Source organism: Pseudonaja textilis, chromosome 1 (genome assembly GCF_049901715.1).
Source record: "Pseudonaja textilis isolate UNSWEBS1 chromosome 1, rPseTex1.2, whole genome shotgun sequence".
NCBI classification, from domain to species: domain Eukaryota; kingdom Metazoa; phylum Chordata; class Lepidosauria; order Squamata; family Elapidae; genus Pseudonaja; species Pseudonaja textilis.
This window is the reverse complement of record NC_141990.1, coordinates 14888060-14909544: the sequence shown is the minus strand read 5'-3', so window position 1 is coordinate 14909544 and position 21485 is coordinate 14888060. Positions and strand designations below refer to the sequence as shown.

Here is a 21485-nt window from a genome sequence, read left to right as displayed (position 1 = left end):
TCCCTTCCACACACCTGCCAGGTGCGAGGCCCAAGGACAACTCCCAGTTGAGCTTTTCTCCTGTCTCCCCCCCCCCCATCAAATCGCGACGTAATCTGAGGGAAACAGGAGGGGAGGAAACTACCTTATCCCGCGCCCCTTCGGGGGCGAGGAGGGGGGAAAACACCCCAAAACAAAACGAAGCAACTTCTCTTTCCTTAAGGCGCTGTGTGTCTGCGTGATATTGACAAGTCGGGTGTGTGTGTGTGTGTGTGTGTGTGTGCGTGTGCGTGTGCGTGTGTGCGCGCGCCTTTGATTTTGGCAACCCCGAAGCGGAGAAAGCTCCGAGCGAGAAGTAGTTTTGAACCCCAAGTCCCCCTTGCGGGGGGCCCCTCCCCCTCCCTACAGATTAACACGGGTTTCCGAAGGCGCTGTGTGTGCCTCTATATGCGTGTGTGTATGTGTAAAAGTGGGTGGGTGTGTGTGGGGGGGGGGGAGGTGTGAGAGAATCAAGAGCCAGCCACCTTACTGTCTCGCCGCCTTCGGATCGGAGCGTTCCGTTACTCTTAATTTATTGCCTGCTTTTTGCAGCCGGGGAGGGTGGGGGGTAGAGGAAAGAGGGGGAAGGCGAGAGAGACGGGGGAGTCTTCGCAAAGGAAGGACCAGCGAACAGCCATTACTTTGCTGGGCTTGCTCAGAGCGTTCTCGACGTTCTCCGCGCGCGCCCCCCCTTCCTTTCCCGGGGCTGACATTCCTTGGGAGTCTCCCGTCTTGCGACCACCCCCCCCGTTTCCCGCCGCTCCCCCTCTCGCTTCCTCCAGCTCTCCCTCCTCCCTCTCGCTTCCACCGGGCGTGTGTGTCGGTGGGGGGGGGGGGAACCGAAGTTGGCGATCGGGGCGGGGGAGAGCGAGAGAGCGAGCGAGCGAGGAAGCAGGGGAGAAAGGGAGGGATAAGGCAGTGTGGAGTTGTGGAGTGGAGGGCGGGCGGGAGGGAGGGGGGGGTTTGCGCGGATAAAGAGCCATGGACGGATCCGCGCTCTGCAACGGCTTCCGCAAGAAACGGCGATCCAGATCGCAGCGCGATCGGGAAAGGCGATCCAAAGGCGGATTATTACAAGGTGGCCCCGGCGGGGATTTGGGGGTCAGCGCTCCCGGTGAACCGCGGAGAACCCGAGCGGCTTCCATCCTTTCTTCCTCCGGCTCGGATCTTGAAAACAATGGCAAGCCGCCGTCCCGACCGAAACCCCCCCGGAGGAAGCGGAGGGAATCTTCCTCTCCCGAAGAAGATATCGTGGACGGCTTCGCCCTGGCCAGCTTTGTCACTCTGGAAGCCTTAGAGGTAAGGGACCCTCTCCGATAACCCCCCCCCCCGCAACCCGGCCTCCCGAGCCCCCCTCCCTCGTCTCCCCTACCCTGCTTCCATCCCAGCGGCTCCGGGGAGTGGGGGGGGGTTGGGGGCTGGGTGAGAGAAGAAACCGGAGAAGTGGAGCGCGGGGAGGGGGTGTGTGGAGTCGGAAGCGTGGTGTATGTGCGCCGGAGTCCCATTGTTTGCTGATGGGGGAATGGCAGCCGAAAAAGGGAAAGGGAAAAGAGAGAGAGAGAGAGAGAGAGAGAAAAAAGGTGTGTGGGGGGGTGTAACGTCTGCGCGTGTGGAAAGGAAAGAGCCTCGCGCCTCCCGGCTGTGTTGGGATAACAATGCAGACTTGGCACGCGCGCGCGCACCCCCGCCTCTTTCTCTCTCTCTCTCTCTCTCTGCCCCCCCCTTTCCTCCCTCCCTCCCTCCCCGCCCGCTTTCTCCAAATATTGATCAAGCTAGATACGGCGAGGGCGAGCGGGTGTGTGCGTGCGTGTGTGTAGGAGCGCGCGCGCACGTGTGTGTGTGTGTGTGTGTGTGTTTGTGTGCCTGTATGTAAGAGTGCGGTGAGAGTCTATTTTGGTTTGGGCTGCCGTTTGACGGATGCGCCGATTCTGGCGAAGGGCGTTGGAATAGGGTTCGCCTGCGCTCGCTCCAGCTGTTGGGGAGTGGTGCTTTGCTTCTTACGGGCTGGAGGGAGGCAGGAGGAACCGGGGATGGAGAAGTGGGGAGCGCGTATTCCCCGGGCCTGAGAAGCCGAGGGGAGGGGCTTGGTGGAACTTGCAAGGGGGTGTGTGCGCGAACCATGCTTGATTGGACTCTCCTCCGTGCTCCAGAAGGGGAATATATATATATATATATATGTGTGTGTATTTGGTCCCTTTAAAGCGTGCGGAGAGCCAGAGAGAAAGAAAGGATGGATGGAAAGAGGGAGGGGAAGTGGGGGCAGCAGGAGAGAAAGAGCTGCGTGTCGGAGAAAACGGTCCCCGAATGTAATCTCCTTTCTAAGGGGTTGGTCGTCCGTATAGTTGACAGCTGCCCGAAGTCGGAGATTCCGCGGCGACCGGCAAAAATAGAAACTGGTTGCTGGGATCTTGGTTGGCGGGGGGAGGGAGTCTGAGGAGTTTGCACCACACCTCAAACAATTGGGCAGCTTCTCCTTCTTCTCGGCGTCCTGATCTAGGTTCGATCGGATCAGAGAAGAGCCGGACAGGAGTGATGGCGAGATCTTATACCTGGAGATGCATTCTTGCAGTACGAAATTTCTTGGGGGGAGTGGGGTGGTGGTGGAGGACTGGCCTATTTGGAAGATACCAGGTGTGATATCAGGTGCCATTAAATGTTGACCCCGCCCCTTTTTTTTTGATGATGGGATAAGGAATGCCAGCTGGGCAGAATAGACTGTCCTGTGCGCCCCCACCAAAAAAATCTAGTAGTCTATGACTTCCTGTTACAATCACCTTGAGGCCAGTGTTTTGTCAATTTCAGCTTTTCTTTCCTTCTTGGATAATTTCACAGAACTTTGATCCTGAACTTCTGGGGTGCCCTCTCTGTCTTTCTCTATCTCTTTTTTTTTGTGCATTGGTCATTTAAGGTTTTAGCCTGCAACATCAGAGGCAGTTTGTGTGAAGGTGTTAATCCAAGATGTCCACCTCCAGGTCATATTTCAGAGAGGGGTGGGGGAATGAAAATTTTTGAGCTGGTCATCAATTTGGAGAATTGACTTTTCCTGTCTTTTTAAATGAACGGAGAGGGTGGGCTAGATGACCCAAAGGTCTTCAGGTCTGGCATTGTTCTCACTGGAGAACCGTTGTTTTGATGTATCTGTGTGGACAAAGATTCATGAAAGAAGAGTTTATGTGCTTTGATTTGGTGTTCTCCATTTCTTGGGAAAGCTGACCAAATTTGGGCTGGCTTTCTTTCGCCTTCCAAAAAGTACTTTGTTGAATCTTAACTTCCAGACAGGCCTTGAAATTATCTTTGGAAATGACCAGACGGTGACCTAAATGAAGCATCAATAATTATGAAATATATTCCAGGAATATAGTATGTGTATGGGTCGTATGTGTGTCTGCGTGTGGAAGAGAGAGAGAGATTCTAAAATGCAAGTAATCCTTGACTTACAACAGTTCATTTACTGACCATTCGAAATTAACAGTGGCAGTGAAAAGAGTGAGTTATGACTGTTTTTCACATTCATGACATTTGCAGCATCTCCATGGACCTGTGACCAAAATTCAAACACTTGGAAACTGATTCATATTGATGACGGTTGTACTGTAGTGTCTTGGGCTCATGAGATCACGTTTTGTGACCTTCTGTCCAAAAAAGTTAGTGAGGAAACCCGATTCGCCTAACAACCATGTGATCAATTTAACAGCTGCAGCGATTCACGTTAAGTGATTAACTGTGGCAAAATTCACTTGAACAACTGTCTCTCTTAGCAACAGAAATGTTGGGCTCAGTTGTGGTTATAAGTCAAGGACTACCTGTGCAGGGCCAAGCATCATGCAGGTGACTTCTGCTTTGACAAGGATGGGTTATTATGAAATCGCTGTGTCCTCAGTTGGCAGAATTGGAAGGAGACACTTATTTTTGCCTTATATATATATATATACACTGAGTTATACATTCAACTGTCCCTGAGTTTTTACATTTCCCAGTTCCCTTTCTGCCTCTGTTTTATACTTTAAAAAACCCCAAACAAACTGATAAAATGGCCATCTGTTTTGTTCAAGTCAACTCTCCTTTGATTGAGCTCAACTGTTTTTGACTTTATGGACATATCTGTTTTTGTAACAGTTCACAAGTGGCTTGTCTCTACCTTTTTCTAGCATGCTTTCTGATTTCCCAGTGAATCCTGCCTACCTAGCATCTCTAAGTGGTCTCCCATCCTAGCTGGCCCCATAACTTGGTATTTCAAAAGTAAATATGACATAGAATTTAATTTAAATTAATTTGAAGACTGTTTTGTAATTCAATATAGGGGTTTGTACCCTATCTGAAATGTGGGTTTTCTGAATGTTAAGTGTTCAGATAGAAATTGTTATAACTCTGCAGAGGAGTATGGAGAATTTTGATGAAGAAATGTAAATATTGTTAACAGAAAGTAAACAGCTACTTCGTACTGGGGAAGAGGAATTTTTTAGAAAGAGATCCTAAGAACTCTGCCTCGATTCTGATTGGTGTGAGAGAGGGCAGACAGGAAATTTTCAAAAGGTTTTCAAGATTGTACTATTATACTTTATAACAATAGAGTTGTGGTAGTCCTTACACTGTCTGTTCCTTGCACTGGTTTACCTCTAAGAGCTGACAAATTCATAATCTCATGTTACAATTTATACTGTGTTGTCTGTTGCTGTTACTATTTATATATTACTTGGATTTTAGCAGTGTTGATTAGTTGCAGGATCCAATCAGAGTCGGTTACCTTGATCAAAGGTTTGTTCAGGCTTGCGCTGGAGTCCATAGCCAGGGAACCTCTCTCTCTCCAGAATATGTGATTATTAGGGTTTTTTTTTAAATGCTATATTCAGTTACTGAAGCTAATTACAGAAATATTGAAAATTATAACCTAATTCTCTCCTGCCTGTAAATTCCATTTACTTATTTTGCAATTCAGGCTTTCCTTTTTCAACACTTTTTTGTTTTTATTAACTTTGGTTAACTTGTACTTTTCTTAATAATACATGTGAATTTATTTAACTTCCAAGGTCTTTATCTAAGCCAGGGGTGTCCAACCTTGGCAACTTTAAGACTTGTGGACTTCAACTCCCAGAATTCCTCAGCCAGCTTTGCTTAAAGTTGCCAAGGTTGGATACCTCTGATCTAAGCCCTTCCTTGATCTCAATTCCAAGGGCAATAGCCTACTAATAACTTACTTTGTTTTACTTATCGGTGTAAGCATCCTATTGAAAGCTTCTTCTTGTGCTTGCCATAAGTAATCTATAAAGTCACACAACCCAGAATCTGAATTTCTCCTCATTAATAAGAAGTATGTATGTTTCAAAGCATGGTTTATTTTAAATAAGATGGAGAAGAATCAAATATTGTTCCTTGCAGAAATAAAAAAGAGCATACAAGTAGTCCTCACTTAATGACCATAATTCATTTCAAGCCATTGTGGTCATTAAATGGGTCACCACATGACCTGACTTGATTTTAAAAAAATTTCTACGACAGTTGTAAAGCAAGTCATCACAGTAGCTAAGGGAGTTGTGTGGTTGTTAAGCAAATCCATTCCCCTGAATGGGTGTGCTTTGCTGGAAATCAAGGAAAAACGCTGGAAATTGGCAAAAAATATTTGCAAATTGCATAGGACACTGTAATTTGATTACATTTTGCATTTGATCATAAATGCAAAATGTAATCAAATGACTCTGCCGGGAAGGAGGAAGAACGTGGAAGTCGTAACTTCAAAGATGGGTTTTAAGGAATCTTTTGGAAGTCTGCCTTAATTTGAGTCATTACGTGAGAACTACTGGATCTTTTTAAGCAATGCTACAGTAAATCTCTGATAATGAAGTCACGATCTAACCAATAGTTCCTTGGTCTTCAAGACACAGCTCACTGGAATGGAATTTTAAGGCTATTTTAACTACCTTCATAATGTAAGAAACTCAAGTCTTGTCAGAGTAAAAGTGCAAGAGAAAAATAATGAGATGGATAGGTGAGAACTTTGCACTTGGCTAAACACTTAACTTGACACATTTCAAAACATCCTTCACAGTTTCTCTGCCTCCCACTCAAAGAATAAACTTTCAAGACTGGACAAGGTATTCCCTCATGGTTTGCTTTGAATCATAGTTTATTGAACGTTCCATAATTGCCCGGTTCATATTGTAATAAGAACCCTTTAACTATGGTTTAAAAATCACAACAACTAAGTTCACGCATCCCACTAAGCCAACATTGCAGCACAGCTTGAGGTTGATGCCTTGTTTAAAGTAGGAAAGCACTTGATATAAAATGATATAAAACTGTCAGTGTGAGTAATAGTGGCAAAACCCTTCAATAGTCAGGTGCTTCCTGAAATTAGCTTATCCTGTATGTTTTTGTTTTACTTGTTTTCTGCATCTGAGAGGGTATAAATTGTATAGATCTGAAGCTGTAATACACTGACTCAGGAAAACTCAAACCAACATAATTGGACTGTCTTTTGACTAAGCAGGCATAACTGCTCCTTGACATCTAAAGAATAAGCCAGATTAGTTCATACTATCTACTGGTGGGTTGCTGCTGGTTTGGACTGGTTCTAGTGCACCGGTAGTTCCAACAATCAGCTGGCTCCACCCACCCACCCCCACCCTATCCTGTATTACATTTCCTTCTTTTGCAGTTCAGCTGATTCACACGGCATGGTGAATTACCACGCCTCAGCTGTTCTACTTACTGGGGAAGGCTAGAAGGTGAGCTGGAGAGGTTCTGTGATAACCCCGGGCATGGCACAAAGGCGATACAGTCAGATAAGCAATAAGAATCCTTTTATTATCTCCAACTTTGCCCCCAATGTCCTGGTTACCTTTGGCTGGAGAACAACTCTCCCAGGAACAGCCTTTGACTGTAGAAAATTCAGTCCAAAACAAGGTACACACAAACTGTAAATTAAAATCCAAACCAACCAAACTGAGGAAATTAGTTTGGCAGGGCAGGAGCAGGAATTTCAAACTTGAAAGCACAGCAAAACTCACACAGTTGTGAAGATGCCAGGAACACAGATAAGCCACGATGATACAAGATAAAGTCACGTTTGCTCCCAACAGCTTGCTGCACGCAGCTTGCCTCTTTTTATACACTGTGTTCCCAGCTGCAGCTAATGAAGGGAATCAGGGCCCTTTCCTCCCTTTCTAACCCACATTGCTCCCTTCTCCGTTCCTCCCTGCGTGCCCTAGGATGAAGAGGGGGTGGGCCTGGGTCTTCCTCTGAATGCCCAGCCAGACTGCCCTTCCCCAGTTTCTTCCACAGCCAACAGAGTCACACTCCCACTCCCTGTCAGCTGTTCGGCTTCCTCCTCTGAATCAGATTCCGACAGGGGCATGACAGGTTCAAATTGGTGTTTATTGAATGCTGCATGTGTGCTCGAAGCTTGCGCTCACAGAACCCATTGTTAAACCGGTTGCAGCCCACCACTGATACTATGTATATCATCTATTTAGATCTGGAGTATGTCCGAGTAGCCATGTCATACCTTTATTAATTTCTTAAGGAAGTGATTTCTTTTCCTCTGCTTGTATGACTTCCACTGTTGGGACAAGAAAAAAAGAGAAATTTTAAAAGTCTGTTTTGAGAAAATGCTGATGGGTGCCATAGGTGTTCATGTGCATGCCCTGATTTGCTGTTTCTCCTCTGACACCCTATTACAGGTAGTCCTCGACTTACAACAGTTCATGTAGTGACCGGTCAAAGTTACAATGGCACTGAAAAAAAGTGACTTATGGTCATTTTTCACACTTACGAACGTTGCAGCACCCCTACGATCACGTGATAAAAAATTCAGCCGCTTGTCAATTGACTCATATTTACGACGGTTGCAGCATCTTGGCATCCCCTTTTGTGATCTTCTGCCAAGCAAAATCAATGGGGAAGCCTGGTTCACTTAACAAACATGTTACTAATTTAATAACTGCATGGATTCGCTTAATGACTGTGGCAAGAAAACGGCACAGAATAGGGCAAAACTCAACATTTATCTCACTTAGCAACAGAAATTTTGGACTCAGTTGTAGTTGTAGGTCGAGGACTACCTGTTCTACAAAGCTCTACAAAATCCACTGCCCTGCCTTCAATCGGCTGCAAATCCTGGGGTACCCAAAATTGCAAATTTTTAGTTTCATGAAAAAACAACAACAACAACCTTGCATTCCCCAACTCACCCTCCTCAGTTTTCTGTTCATGTTGTTTTGTGGTTTGTATGTTTGTATGAAAAAAAAAAAAATCAGAGTGGTTTTTATAAAGGAGAATTACAAAACTATCAAGCCTCCTCTTACTTTGAAAGCCCTGTTTGAAATTCCTAAACCAATAGATTTGTAAGCAAGACGGGTGAAGAATTGCTGCCTGTAGGAAACTGAGCCCCCCACCCGCCTGCCTTAAGTTTCCGAGAGCTGTCATATTTCTGGCAAAAGGTTACTCTGATGGTAGTTTTAAAAACACCACAGTTCAGCGAGAAATATATTGGTTCACCTCTCAAATGCATCTTTCTTCATAAGTCTGGAACTGTTCTAAAACTGGCACAACATTCTTGGATAGAAGTGCCCTTTATCCATATATTAGTCTCTTTTGAGTTGATTCCAATTCCTGGTGACTTAATTGAATACATTTATGCAGTTTTCCTAGCAACAGCATAGACATTATGAGAAAACAGAGTATTATAGCTATTTTTTGGCATTATTTCTTTTTATGCAGAGCAAGGATTTCTTAGTGCTCACTCATCTAAATACTAACCGGGGCCAACCCGGCTTAGCTTCCAAGCTCAGCCAAGCTCTATTAAAAGCGCTGGGAGTTAGGGGCAAGTGACAAAATATGCACTGCAACACAAGGATACAAATCGCATGACTTACCTATTTGTGTATAATGTTGCAGCGTCATTACAAAAGGCATATTCAAGTTCTTACCTTTGAGGAGGGTTATATTGGGCTCACAGTTTCTATGGAGGTTCTCCATCAAAGCCAATGCAATCCCAAGTTGCCTTAAGAGTGGAATACAATCAAGATCAAGGGAGGTATTAATACCACTCTATAAAGGCTAGTAAGACCACATCTAGAGTATTGCATCCAGATTTGGTCACTACACTACAAAAAAGATGTTGAAAATGCAGAAAAAGTGCAAAAATAGAAGAGCAACCACTGATGATTTGGGACTGTAGGCTAAAACATACAATGAACAGTTGCAGGAACTGGGCTTGGCTAGTCTAGTGAAGAGAAGAACCAGGGGAGACATGATAGCAGTGCTCCAATATTTGAGGGGCTGCCACAGAGAGGAAGGGGTCAAGCTATTTTCTAAAGCACCTGAAGGCCAGACAATGAATAATGGATGCATAGAGAGAGATTCAATCTTGAAATAAGGAGAAATTTTCTGATAGAGGTATCAATAAACCAATGGAACAGTTTGCCTTCGGAGGTTGTGGTAGCTTCATCACTGGAGGCTTTCCAGAAGAGACTGGATTGCCATTTGTCAGAAATGGTGTAGGGTCTGCTTGGATGCGGGGGGTTGGACTAGATGACCTACAAGGTCCCTTCCAAATGTGTTAATCTGAATCTGTATCATCATGGTTGTCCCAATGGTGCTGTTCAAAAGGCAGCTGGATTTTCTTGTTGTTTTTTCCTTGAAGACGTTTAGCTTCTCATCCAAGAAGCTTCTTCAGTTGCCCACCATTCAGCCAGAACTGAAGAAGCTTCTTGGATGAGAAGCGAAATGTTTTCAAGAAAAAACCCACAAGAAAGTCCCATCGCTTTTTGAATAGCGCCTTTGGGATTGTATGCTTAAGGCTAAGTGTACAAAAGCGGTGCTGTTTTTAAAGGACTTCTTTTTATAGAATCCCACATGATCTGAAAACTTGTTTCAAGAACAGAAAAGAACAAACAAAGCAGCAAGTGCTTAAGAGACAAGTAGACTCATTGCAAGTCCATTGCAGATCCTCTTTGACTTACAACCACAGCTGGGATTGGAACATCCATTGCTAAGCGAGTGGGTCATTGAGCGAATCTTGCTTAATTTTTACGACCTTTTTGCAATCGTCGTTAAACTACCCATATGGTCATTAAGCAAACCTGGCTTTCCCCATTGAGTCCGCTTGTTGAAAGGCAGCTGGGAAGGTTGCAAATGGCAACCCCATGACCCCAGGATGCTACAACCATTGTAAACACATGCTAGTTGCCACGCACCTGAATTCCATCATGTGATTGTGGGAATACTGTGATGAGGACAGTTTGTAAGTCATTTTTTTCAGTGCTATTACATATAACATGAATGGCTGTAAGTTGTGGACGACCTGTATGTCAATTTCCATCATCAGTGGGAAGAATGTACAGGTAGTCGACCTCAACCTACAACAGTTCATTTAGTGACCATTCAAAGTTACAGCGGCACTGAAAAAAGTGATTATGACCGTTTTTCACACTTACGACCATTGCAGCATTTCCAAAATCCAGATGCTTGGCAATTGGTTCATATTCATGACGGTTGTAGTGTCCTGGTGTCATGTGATCACCTTTTGGGACCTCCTGACAAAAACTAAGTCCATAGGGGAGCCAGATTCACTTAACAACCACGTTCCTAATTTAACAACTGCAGTGATTTACTTAACAACTATGGCAAGAAAGGGTGCAACATAGGGCAAAATTCAACATTTATCTCACTTAGCAACAGAAATGTTGGGCTCTATCGTGGTTGTAACTCAAGAATTACCTGTAGCTGGTGAACTCTGGAAGAGATTATGCCAGGAATGGTATTGCTAAAGAGGGAATTTGGGACATAAAGCCGCAAAGGGCAGAATGTGAATCTAGGCTGGCTTCACACATCCTGAAGAAAGTGACGTAATCTACTTTAAATCTCAACCATCTCCCAGACCATTAAACTTAGAGCCTTAAAAAAAAAAAACCCACCCTGTTGTAAAGTGCACCATCTGAAAATATTGGGAACGTATCCACCACATATTTTAATTGACCTAGCCAGGTCTGGATGTTAATTTTTTTATCAACAACACTGCTTGGTTTGTGTTCCCTGAAATGGTTCCGCAGCCATAGAAAACTTTAGTGTAATTATCACAGTTTGTACTCTTCTGCATGTTGAGCGTACGGTAGATGTATTTGCCACTGGAGGATAATCTTCTTTGCATCTGATGCAGGGGTGGAATTCAACTGGTGTTACTACCGGTTCGGTGAGAGTGTGAGTGCAATTTGCTGTGTATATGTGTACAGCTTTTTTTTTTTTTAAAAAAAAAAAATCAGTTGTGCCGCCCAGACAGCTGACAAGCACTGTGCACGTGTGCGCCACATTTGAAAATCCTCTTCTTTCCTGCTTTTTCAACCTCAGCTGTGCCGTGCAAACCAGCTGAGGTTGAAAAAGCAGGAAATAAAGGACAGCCAAGAGCCCGGGTGGGTGGCTGGGCCAAACAGACGAGCAAAAGGACCTAGCAGCAAACCGGTTCGGTGTCTGCTGCTCTTCAGAGCTACCGGTTCTATAGAACCGGGCCGAACCGGTAGCATCCCACCCGTGATCTGATGGCCCAGTCTTTGAACCATTCTGTATGCATTTGCCTTTTAAGATGTGACAATGCACAATGTAGGCAACCAGAGGAGAAAGCAATTATTCATAAGAGGGGGCCCTTGAAGGATACTGTCAGGCCCATCCGACTTAGTCTCTTAGAAAAGAAAGACCCTCGACTCCCATTTGTGGTGAAAAGCTTACTTATACTAAAAGACAAGTGGATTACAGTAAAGCAAAGCCGGGTCTGAGATTTGTGCACCAAAATTCTCCAGTTAACCCTGTCGCATTCCTCTCCTTCCAGGTGCCCCTATTATCCAATTAGATTTGAACACATTGTTTTGAGAATGGTCTCTACAGCGTCATTCCATTCCCATGGCCTTGACCTTGGGCTGGTGAGATGATGTCTCTGAAAGGTACAATGATTTCTCCCCTCTCAACAGTTCCCTCCCCCCAAAGTTCATGGCAGGCTGGCAGCTAGCAAGGCGAAGCTGAAGCGTATGAATGGCAACTTTGGCAGATACATTTAGATTTAGAGAAGTTTGACAGCTGTTTCTGTTCAAGAGTAGAATTTATATCAATGTTGGGGTAGCCGGGCTATTATGTTGATGACCAGGTGGGGCTCAGATCCTAAATACAGGTAGTACTCGACTTACAAACATTCATTTAGTGACCCTTCAAGGTAACAACAGCCCCGAAAAAAGGGACCTGTGACCGGGTTTCACACCTACGACCATTGGAGCATCCCACAGACATGTGATCTGTACTTATGGCAGTTGCAGTGTCCCGAAGTCACGTGATCACCTTTCCTGCCAGCTTTTGACAAGCAAAGTCAGTGGGGGAAACCAGATTTGCATAATGTCCACCTGGTTCACTTAACAACTGTAGTGATTCCCTGTACCGTGGCCACAAAAGGTCGCAAACTAAAGCACGACTCACTTAATCCCTGTCTTGCCTTAACAATGAAAATTTTACTCTCAATTGTGACCATGAGTCGAAAATCTTGAACAAAGAGAAATAATCTAGTGCTAGAACTAAGTTTTGGGGTTACTCATGAATGCATATTCTCCATCTCCCAAGGGCGTCTGTGTTTGTGTGTGTGTGTGTGTGTGTGTGTGTGTTTCTGTGTGCCTTCAAGTCAGCCTAGCAACTGCTTTGGTTCCAGTCCCTGCAGTTTTCTTGGCAACAATTTTCAAAAATGGTCTGCATTGCCTTATCCTTGGAGCCGAGAAACAGAGACCAGCCCAAGGTCACGCAGCTGATTTTATGCAGGGTTAAAAGTTGGTTTTCAGCTTTCTAGCTCAGGGCTTGAACTGCCACACCAAACTGATTCTCTCTCTCCCCAATGACTGGAAAGAAATGTAGGCATCCGTACACTGTGCCCCAAAATTTTCTGCAATGCTCCTTTGGAAAGCTGTGATTCATTCTCTCTCTCTCTCTCTCTCTCTCTCCCTCCCTTCTTCCCTCCCTCCCTCTCTCTCACTCTCCCACCCCCTCTCTGTTTAGGGGACAGGGAGCACCATCCTCTTGTCATTTTACTTTTATAAATAACTAAGGGGGTATTTGTTTTTTGTTTTTAAAAAGGAACCATCAACATCTCTTGTCCTACAGTTTCTTAGACTTTAATCTTTTTTTCTAAAAATTCAGATTGAATCTAGCGAGCTCCAAAGAGATCTTGGGAACTTGCATCTTTATCCTGTGTAAATACACGTAGCCCCTGACTGAATGACTGCAATTGAGCCCAAAATCTATGTTGCTAAGTGAGGAATTCATTAAGTGACTTTTGCCCCATTTTGCAGACATTTTTCACCACGTCTGTTAAGTGAATCGCTGCAGTTATTAAATTAGTAACGTGGTTGTTAAGTGAATCCGTCTACCCCATCAACTTTGCTTGTCAGAAAGTGGGAAAAGGGGATCACGTGATCGCTGGATGCTGCAACCCTCATAACTAGGAACCAGTGGTCTGAATGCAAATCACATGACCCTGGGGTTGATGCAACAGTCATAAGTGTGAAAAATGGTCATAAGTGTGAAAAATGGCCTTAAGTCACTTTTTTCAGTGCTGTTGTAACTTGGAATAGTCACTAAACAAAGTGTTAGATTACCTGTATGTCCCTATTCAACGAAAGCATTGTTTGGACCAGTTCTTAGAGAAACACCTGGCACATGTCCCTTGCTTGGGGGTGTGCAGATACTCACTTTAGACACACGGCTCTCCAAGTACCACTTTCACTTAGTGTTCATTAGATTAATTGGTGTTCTGTCAATATGTATGATTGTAATTGGCTGGAAGAGAGGCAAAAAGAGAACCCCGGGCCAATTCTGTAGAGACTGTCGTCCTATTTTCTGCAGATGGCTGTCCTCCAAAGTCTGAATTATTCTGCACAGAGAACAGTAAAGAGTCTGTAGAGATTCTCAGTCATCCAGGTCATGGTTGTCCCAAAGGTGCTCTTCCAAAGGAACCAGGAGCACTTACTCAGGTGACCCCTGAGGACAGAGATAAACCTCCAGGTGGCCTCAACGACTCTCTAAAAGGATGCAAATGACCAGCTGTCTGCAAGGAATATAAATCCTTCCATTCCCCACCATCCTGTCAGAGCTGAAGAAGCTTCTTGGATGGAAATGTCTTCAAAAGAAAAAAAAAACCCAAGAAAATCCAGTTGCCTCCTGAAAAAGCACCTCTGGGACAACCATGAGCTGGATGACTGAGAATCTCTACAGACTTTTAACTACACAATGTGGGATGAACACCCTTTGAATGGTGTGTGAGTAGGAATGGATTTGCAGAGAAAAAAATGCAGACTACAGGAACTATTTGCCCTACTCAGGTGACCCCTGAGGACAGAGATAAACCTCCAGGTGGCCTCAACGACTCTCTAAAAGGATGCAAATGACCAGCTGTCTGCAAGGAATATAAATCCTTCCATGCCCTGCTATCCTGTCAGAGATGATGAATGGATGGAAATGTCTTCAAAAGAAAAGAAGAAGAAGAAAGTCCAATTGCCTCCTGAAAAAGCACCTTTGGGACAATACAGTGGAGACCTTGACAGAAGAGGGCACAGCTCCAGAGCAGTGTTTCTCAACCTTGAAGATGTGTGGACTTCAACTTCCAGAATTCCCCCAACCAACACATCTTCAAGTGGCTAAGATTGAGTAACTCTGCTCTACTGTAATGGTGGACCAGCATTTGGTGTCTAAGCATTTGGGATGTGGTGTAGCCTGCAATAGATGGGGCGGGGTGGAGACCATCTTGTGGATTTAGATATAGCCTGGATTTCTTCTCCTCTGCTTTCAGAGAGCAGAGTTTTGAGATTTTCTTAGTTATTTAGAAGTATCTGAAAACTGTGTGGGATTTGACACTATGGTTTTCGAGCATCATCATGAAATAACAAGAAATCAGTCAATAAATAATCAATAAAAATAGATCTGGAAAGGATGTTGGAGGTCTTCTAGCCCAACCCCCTGCTCCGGCAGGAGACCCTATAACATTTCAGACAAATTGCAGTCTCTTCTTAAAAACCTCCAGTGATGAAGCACCCACAACGTCTGAAGGCAAGCTGTTCCACTGCTTAATTGTTCTCACTGTCAGGAAATTTCCCTTATTTCTAGTTTGCTTCTCTCCTTGATTAGTTTCCATCCATGGTTTCTTGTCTTGCCTGGTGGTTCTTTGGAAAATAAGTTGACCCTCCTCTTCTTTGAGGCAGCCCCTCAAATACTGCAATACTGCTATTCCATGAATCATGCTACCCAATGTTGGCAGTTGGTTGGAATAGACTCAAAGCTGGATACGTCCCTTAAGTTGACTACCAATAGCCTTCAGCTGTTTGGACTTCAGTGCCTTACCCAGCAGATCTAAAGGATCCAGATTAGAAGATGTTTCTCTTGAACCAAACTGTATAGACCAAAAGGCCAGAGTCCTTGTGCTTTGGAATTCTGCTGATATATCCAATATGTGATGCTCATATTTTGCCGTCCCAGTAAATGCCTCTGTCTTTGGCTAGCTTTGTGGCAGAGAATATATCCCTTTGGATGTCAGCTGTGAAAATGCACTCTGGTCCAATGCATTGGCTAAATGGTCTCCCTGAGAAAACACAACACTGTCCTGACACACAAACAAATGTTCCGGAAGCTTTCTCACATTCCAGATCTGTCTAATATCATTCCCCCCACTGAGTGAATATAATTGTAAGCAGTTGTTCAATTACATTTCATGTGATCTTGCCAGATGTTGCTTGCAGCTCTTCTGTGCTCTGAATGGAGCCGGAAGAAAAGTGATCTAAAGCTGCTGGAGAAGGAGGCGAAGGTGAATGACCACCTCCCTCCCTCTCTCTTTCTTTTTCTCTCTCTCTGTCTCTCTTTCTCCAATTTGCAAACTGTTAAGCTAATGCTGACAGACAGAAATAAAGGTCATTTCATGAGTGCTACAGATGGTCCTTTTTCAGTTAAGTGGAGAACACTTGTGGGGGTTCATAACATGCTCTTCAGTGCTTTAACTAAACTAAATGTTTGGCAGAGTAATTTTATGTGGTGGTTTGGTTTTATGTGGTTTTCTTTTGGAGAGATCAATGGGTCTGGTGAGATAGTTGATAAATGTATATTGTCATCATCACCGCCATCATCCCTTGTTCTCTTTCCCCTCTTTCTGCAAAAAATGCCATTGTGAACACCAAGATTTCAATGACCTGTGTCTGTCTGTCTCTCTCCATCTCTCTATCTAGGGAAGTGGAGTGTAGGATAGGGTAGTATAGTGTAGTGTAATGCAATGTAGGTTAGGATAGGATAGGATAGATCAGGATAGTTCTGCAGTGCATAAGTTCTCAGTATATATACAAGCAACAAGTGATAGGTCATGATCGTATCATAAAATACAATAATCGTGTCTATCTATCTATCTATCTATCTATCTATCTATCTATCTATCTATCTATCTATCTATCTATCTATCTATCTATCTCACCTTTATTGTTTTTATAAATAATTCAAACTGGTGAACACAGAAAATATTCCTTCTTTCTCTTATGGTAATTTTGGCCTGCAGGTCATTTCAACTCCCGCTCATTCCAACCGGAGCAGACTTCTCACACCAGTGCCTACTAAGGTGTTCTGAATAGGATTACAGTATTTTTAAAACGAGGCCATGAAGCTTGATGGAATTGCTGGAGTTCACAACCCCACTCTGAGGATGTATAAAGAGGAGTTGTATTTTTTAAATAGCATCTCATCTTGAGTGATCCTTGGGGTGAAAACCAACAGATTAATGCACATAAATAAATAAAAGAAGGCAAGCCAGCTACATTTCTGATGTGTTGTGTTGTGGAAACAGGCTGATTTTTGCATATATATTTTTTCTTATTCTGAATTGTGATTTGACACCATCACCTGACAGACTGAAATTTCTGGCATTTCTTTTTCCAGAGGGGAAACAGTTTTGTTAAGGCAAGATATTTTATCCATTTCATCCACCACCACAGATCTGTTTTGTAAGCTGGATGTGTGAGGGGTTGAAAGTTTAGAAAATGTAGTTGCCCCATTATGAGCTGATAGGGAGATGAAGAGGATATATTTTTAGAAGACTGGAAGGACATATTGCTCCTTGGAGGAGCTGAGGCTACAGATGCACTTCTCCTTTACTACAGGATGAAGGTTGATGTAAGCTTTTTTTCCCCCCGAATGGTTTTTCCCCGAAAGCCATCACTCTGTTAAACAAAAAATTCCCTCAACACTGTCAAACTATTTACTAAGTCTTCATTACTATTACTATTACTCTTCCCATCCTTCCTATCACCCACCTCCTCCCACTTATGACTGTATGACTTATTGACTATTTCCTAGTATGATTTGATTGCTTATTGTACCCTATGACTACTATTAAGTGTTGTACCTTATGATTCTTGACTTTTGATGAATGTATCTCTTTTATGTACACTGAGAGCATTTGCACCAAGACAAATTCCTTGTGTGTCCAATCACACTTGGCCAATAAAGAATTCTGTTCTATTCTTATTAATGCTGTTGTCCGAATCATAGTTTCACATTTGGGATATCAAAGGGTAAAGTGTATATACAGAATACAGGTAGTCCTCAATTTATAACCACAATTGAGCCCAAAATTAAAGAAGCATCTTCAGTTCTGACTCAAGAACTGAAGAAGCTTCTTGGGTGAGAAGTCAAACATCTTCAAGGAAAAACAAAGTCCAGTTGCCTTTTGAAAAAGCATCTTTGGGACAACACTTCAAGACATTTTAGGTTTCTTCACTATTACATGAACAGGATATCCATTCTTCACTTCTTTCCAAAACGTGGACTTTTCTTAGGGTAGAATGTCCTACTTTTCAAAAGACAATCCTCTCTTGTATCCTGGCCAGTTGGAAAAAAAGAGAGAGCAAAGATTTTGATGAATTGATGAATGAATTGATGTCCACTGAAGACCAGTCCTGTTTCAAAACAAGCCACAGATCTCTCAATTGCCATCTGCCCTGCTATTGTGATATCAAGGGTGTTGAGTGTCTATTGAAATTCTAGTGCTTATTCCTAATTTTGAGTAGCTATTAACGTTGAACATTGTGCAAATTAATTTCCCTTTTCACTGTCTTTAATTTCCTCAGGTAGAGGGATGTTTTTACTATTTTGTGTGTGTGTGCATGATAGATACATAGTCACTCAACTTCTTCCTCTCAAGGCTTATACATGCGCATGTATGTGCATTTTGATGCTTTCTCTTTCTGTACATAAATTTAGCTTTGGGTAAGTGTGTATGTCTACCTATTTTCACACACACACACACACACACACACACAAAACACACACACAAGTATAGATAACCAATGACATTGATATAAAGAGCCTGTTTGGTGCATGCTAAAGGCACCAGCCTGAAGACCGGCTGACCTTGAGTTCTAGTCCTCCCTTGGATATGAAGCCAACTGGAAGACCTTGGGCCAGTCACTGTCTTTCAGTTCTAAGAAGAAGGCAATGGCAAACCATTTCCCCCAAAATCTTATCAAAAAACCTGCAGGGACTTGTCCAGGTAACCACTGAGCTGGGGTGGCGCAGTGAATAAAATGCAGTATTGCAGGCTGATTCTGCTCACTGTCAGGAGTTCAATCCTCACCGATCCAAGGTTGACTCAGCCTTCCATCCTTCTGAGGTGGGTAAAATGAGGACCCAGATTGTTGGGGGCAAGAGGCTGACTCTGTAAACCGCTTAGAGAAGGCTGTAAATCACTGTGAAACGGTATGTAAATCTAAGTGCTATTGCTATTGCTGATCACCAAGAGTCAACACTTGTTTGAGGGACAGCCAGCCAGATACACACACACACACACACACACACATACACACATACACACACACACACACACACAAAGAAAGATAGAATGAAAAGTGATTGGTATCTTGCAGCCCAGACTGTATAGTTGCTAGTTGTTGCCTCTCTTAAGTTGGTTTGGATTTCCTTGAACTGCTTGGAATCAAACTAGGATGATCCCAGGACGCAGCAGTTTTAAGAATGGAGTGTTTCTTGAATCATTCTTTTTTTAAAAAAAAAAAACTCTGAATCCTTTTGAAGTTTGGCATTTCCACTTAACTGTTTTTGAACTTAAGGACTTATCTCCCTGCTATAGGGTAGCTTATCTTGTCTAAAACAAAAAACAAAAATAGGCAATGAGAATTTGGGATCTAACTATGTTCTCAAGACAAAAATGCTTACAGAATTGATGAAGGGTTAATGTTTAAAGATTAAGGATTCTTGAGCATTCAGATGGGGCCGTATTTTTCCTTTCTTCTGATCAACACATTGTTCCAAATTGATTGATATTTTTGTTCCGTAATTGGTTTCTCGGTTTGAAACATCTATAGTTCTTTTGCTTTCCAAAGAGCTGCAGAGTGTATTGCAGACAAAAGGATATGATTTACCCATCATAACAAGCTTTTCATGGTTTGTTTGCTTGTTTCTTTGGAAGAATTCGGGCCGGGTTTTTTTTTAACCCACAGAATCCGTAAGACAAGATAAAAGATTACAAACAATATGCCACAATCCTGCTAATACTACAACACAAATAAGGAAATGGAGAAAAAGAAACAGACAGCACCACAAAAAGCTTTATTGTCACGGAAATAAACACTGTGATTAAATGCCTAGGAAAATACAACAGGTTTAACAGTTGTAATTCTGCCGCTCACAACTGGGAATTGTGCTATTGTGAGATTTTGACTTATCATCTCTTTGGATGTTCATATCCTGATGTACCTTTAAGGACAACAATTGACTTTTATAGGTTACAGTGTGACTTGTCCCATGAGCAAAGAATTGTTATCCTGAATTGGATAGGAAACACGTGAGAGAGGTTCTTGACTTACAAACCCAATTGGGGCCAGAATTTCTGTTGCTAAGCAAGGCATGACCCATGTCCAATTTTACGATCTTTTTGTGTCACGGGTTATTAAGTTATGAAATGGTTGTTAAATGAATCTGGCTCCCCTCCCCCATTGACTTTGCTTGTGAAAAGATGGCTGGGAAGGTCACAAATGTTGATCACGTGATCCTAGGATGCTGCAGTCGTAATACATGCATGCCAGTTGCCAAGTGTCTGAATTTTGATCATGTGACTGTGGGGATCCTTTGACAGTCATTAGGTGCAAGAACTGGTCATAAGTCACTTATTTCAGTGACACTGTAACTTCTCATGGTCACTAAAGGAATTGTTGTAAGACAAAGACCACTTGTATTTATAGACTAGTCTTCTCTCATCTTGGTGCTCTTGGATCTGTTGAACCAAATTTCCAGAAATGTGGAGATTGGAGGAAACTACCAGAATGGGAAAGGAAAGCCATATTATTACTATTTCTAGAATGAGGGGGACCAGTTGAATAATGTGAAAGGGTTATAGGAATACTGGAGGGCCAAGAGCCGAACAGGAGCAGATCAGATGTGTGATGAAGTAGTTAAAAAAGTCAATGCATTCTAGGCCTTCATTATCAAAAGATACTATCCCAGTCTGCTGTAGTCTATATTGCACTGGTTAGATTGCCCTTGGCACACTGTGTCCATTCTAGGCACCAACTTTAAGTCCTGGAGAAGGTGGAAATGAGCAGCTGAGCTAATAAAGAGCCAGGGAAATTTGCCCCACATGGAGGGTCTAAAGATGCTTGGTGATTTGACTGTTAACAAATGTCATATACAAGAGGCGCATATCTGTTTAAGGGCTGGATAAGGACCAATTGATTGAAATGGAAAGAAAGGTCATCTGGAGGGATATTAGGAGGAATCAGATGTCAAACTGGCGGCCCATGGGCAGGATTCGTCATGTGCAGGCCACGCCCACCCCAGCTCAGCGAATGGGGAAAACGTCACAAAACATCACGTGATGGCAACATATCGTCATGTGTTTTGACACCTGTGGCTTAGAATAATAGAAATTACTTCTTCTCAATTAGAGCTTTCTTTCTTTCTTTCTTTCTTTCTTTCTTTCTTTCTTTCTTTCTTTCTTTCTTTCTTTCTTTCTTTCTTTCTTTCTTTCTTTCTTTCTTTCTTTCTTCCATTCATCCATCAAATCTATTTTGCATAGAAGCGCCAGTTCAGTTGAAAGGTTAAGGCACCAGGCTAGAAAATATCGTAATTGTCTGATTAAAATCAGTTGGAACTAAGTATTTACTAATTCGATTTTAGGAAGCTTTCATTTTTTTTTTTAGATCAACATTTTTTGAGGATTGGGTTTTTTTCTTGGTTGTTTGTTCTTTAAACAGCTTTTCTATTTTTGGGATCTGTGCTCTGTTTCATTGTGTTTCTAGTCTTAAAATGGACACACTTTGCTGTTGATTTTCACCAGCTGGGATTAGAAGATGGTCCCTGGGGGGGTCAGGAAAGGGGTCAGTTGGCCCAACCTTGAAAAATAGAGGACTTCAATGGACTTTCAGAGGCATGACTGTCTAGCTGAAACACCAGATAAAAATAAA

The 21485-nt window shown here is 43.1% G+C and overlaps 1 protein-coding gene across 7 annotated transcripts in view; it reads left to right on the top strand.

Moving 5' to 3' along the window:
* Positions 1–996: 996 nt before the first annotated feature.
* Positions 997–21485, top strand: part of AUTS2 (activator of transcription and developmental regulator AUTS2) — a 983444-nt gene continuing 962955 nt past the window's right edge. For all 7 annotated transcript variants that reach the window (XM_087926163.1, XM_087926175.1, XM_087926166.1 and 4 more), the window contains exon 1: positions 997–1317. In XM_087926163.1, the coding sequence (XP_087782289.1) occupies positions 1000–1317 (318 nt within the window). In that variant the 5' untranslated portion in view covers positions 997–999. The remainder of the gene's footprint in view (positions 1318–21485) is intronic.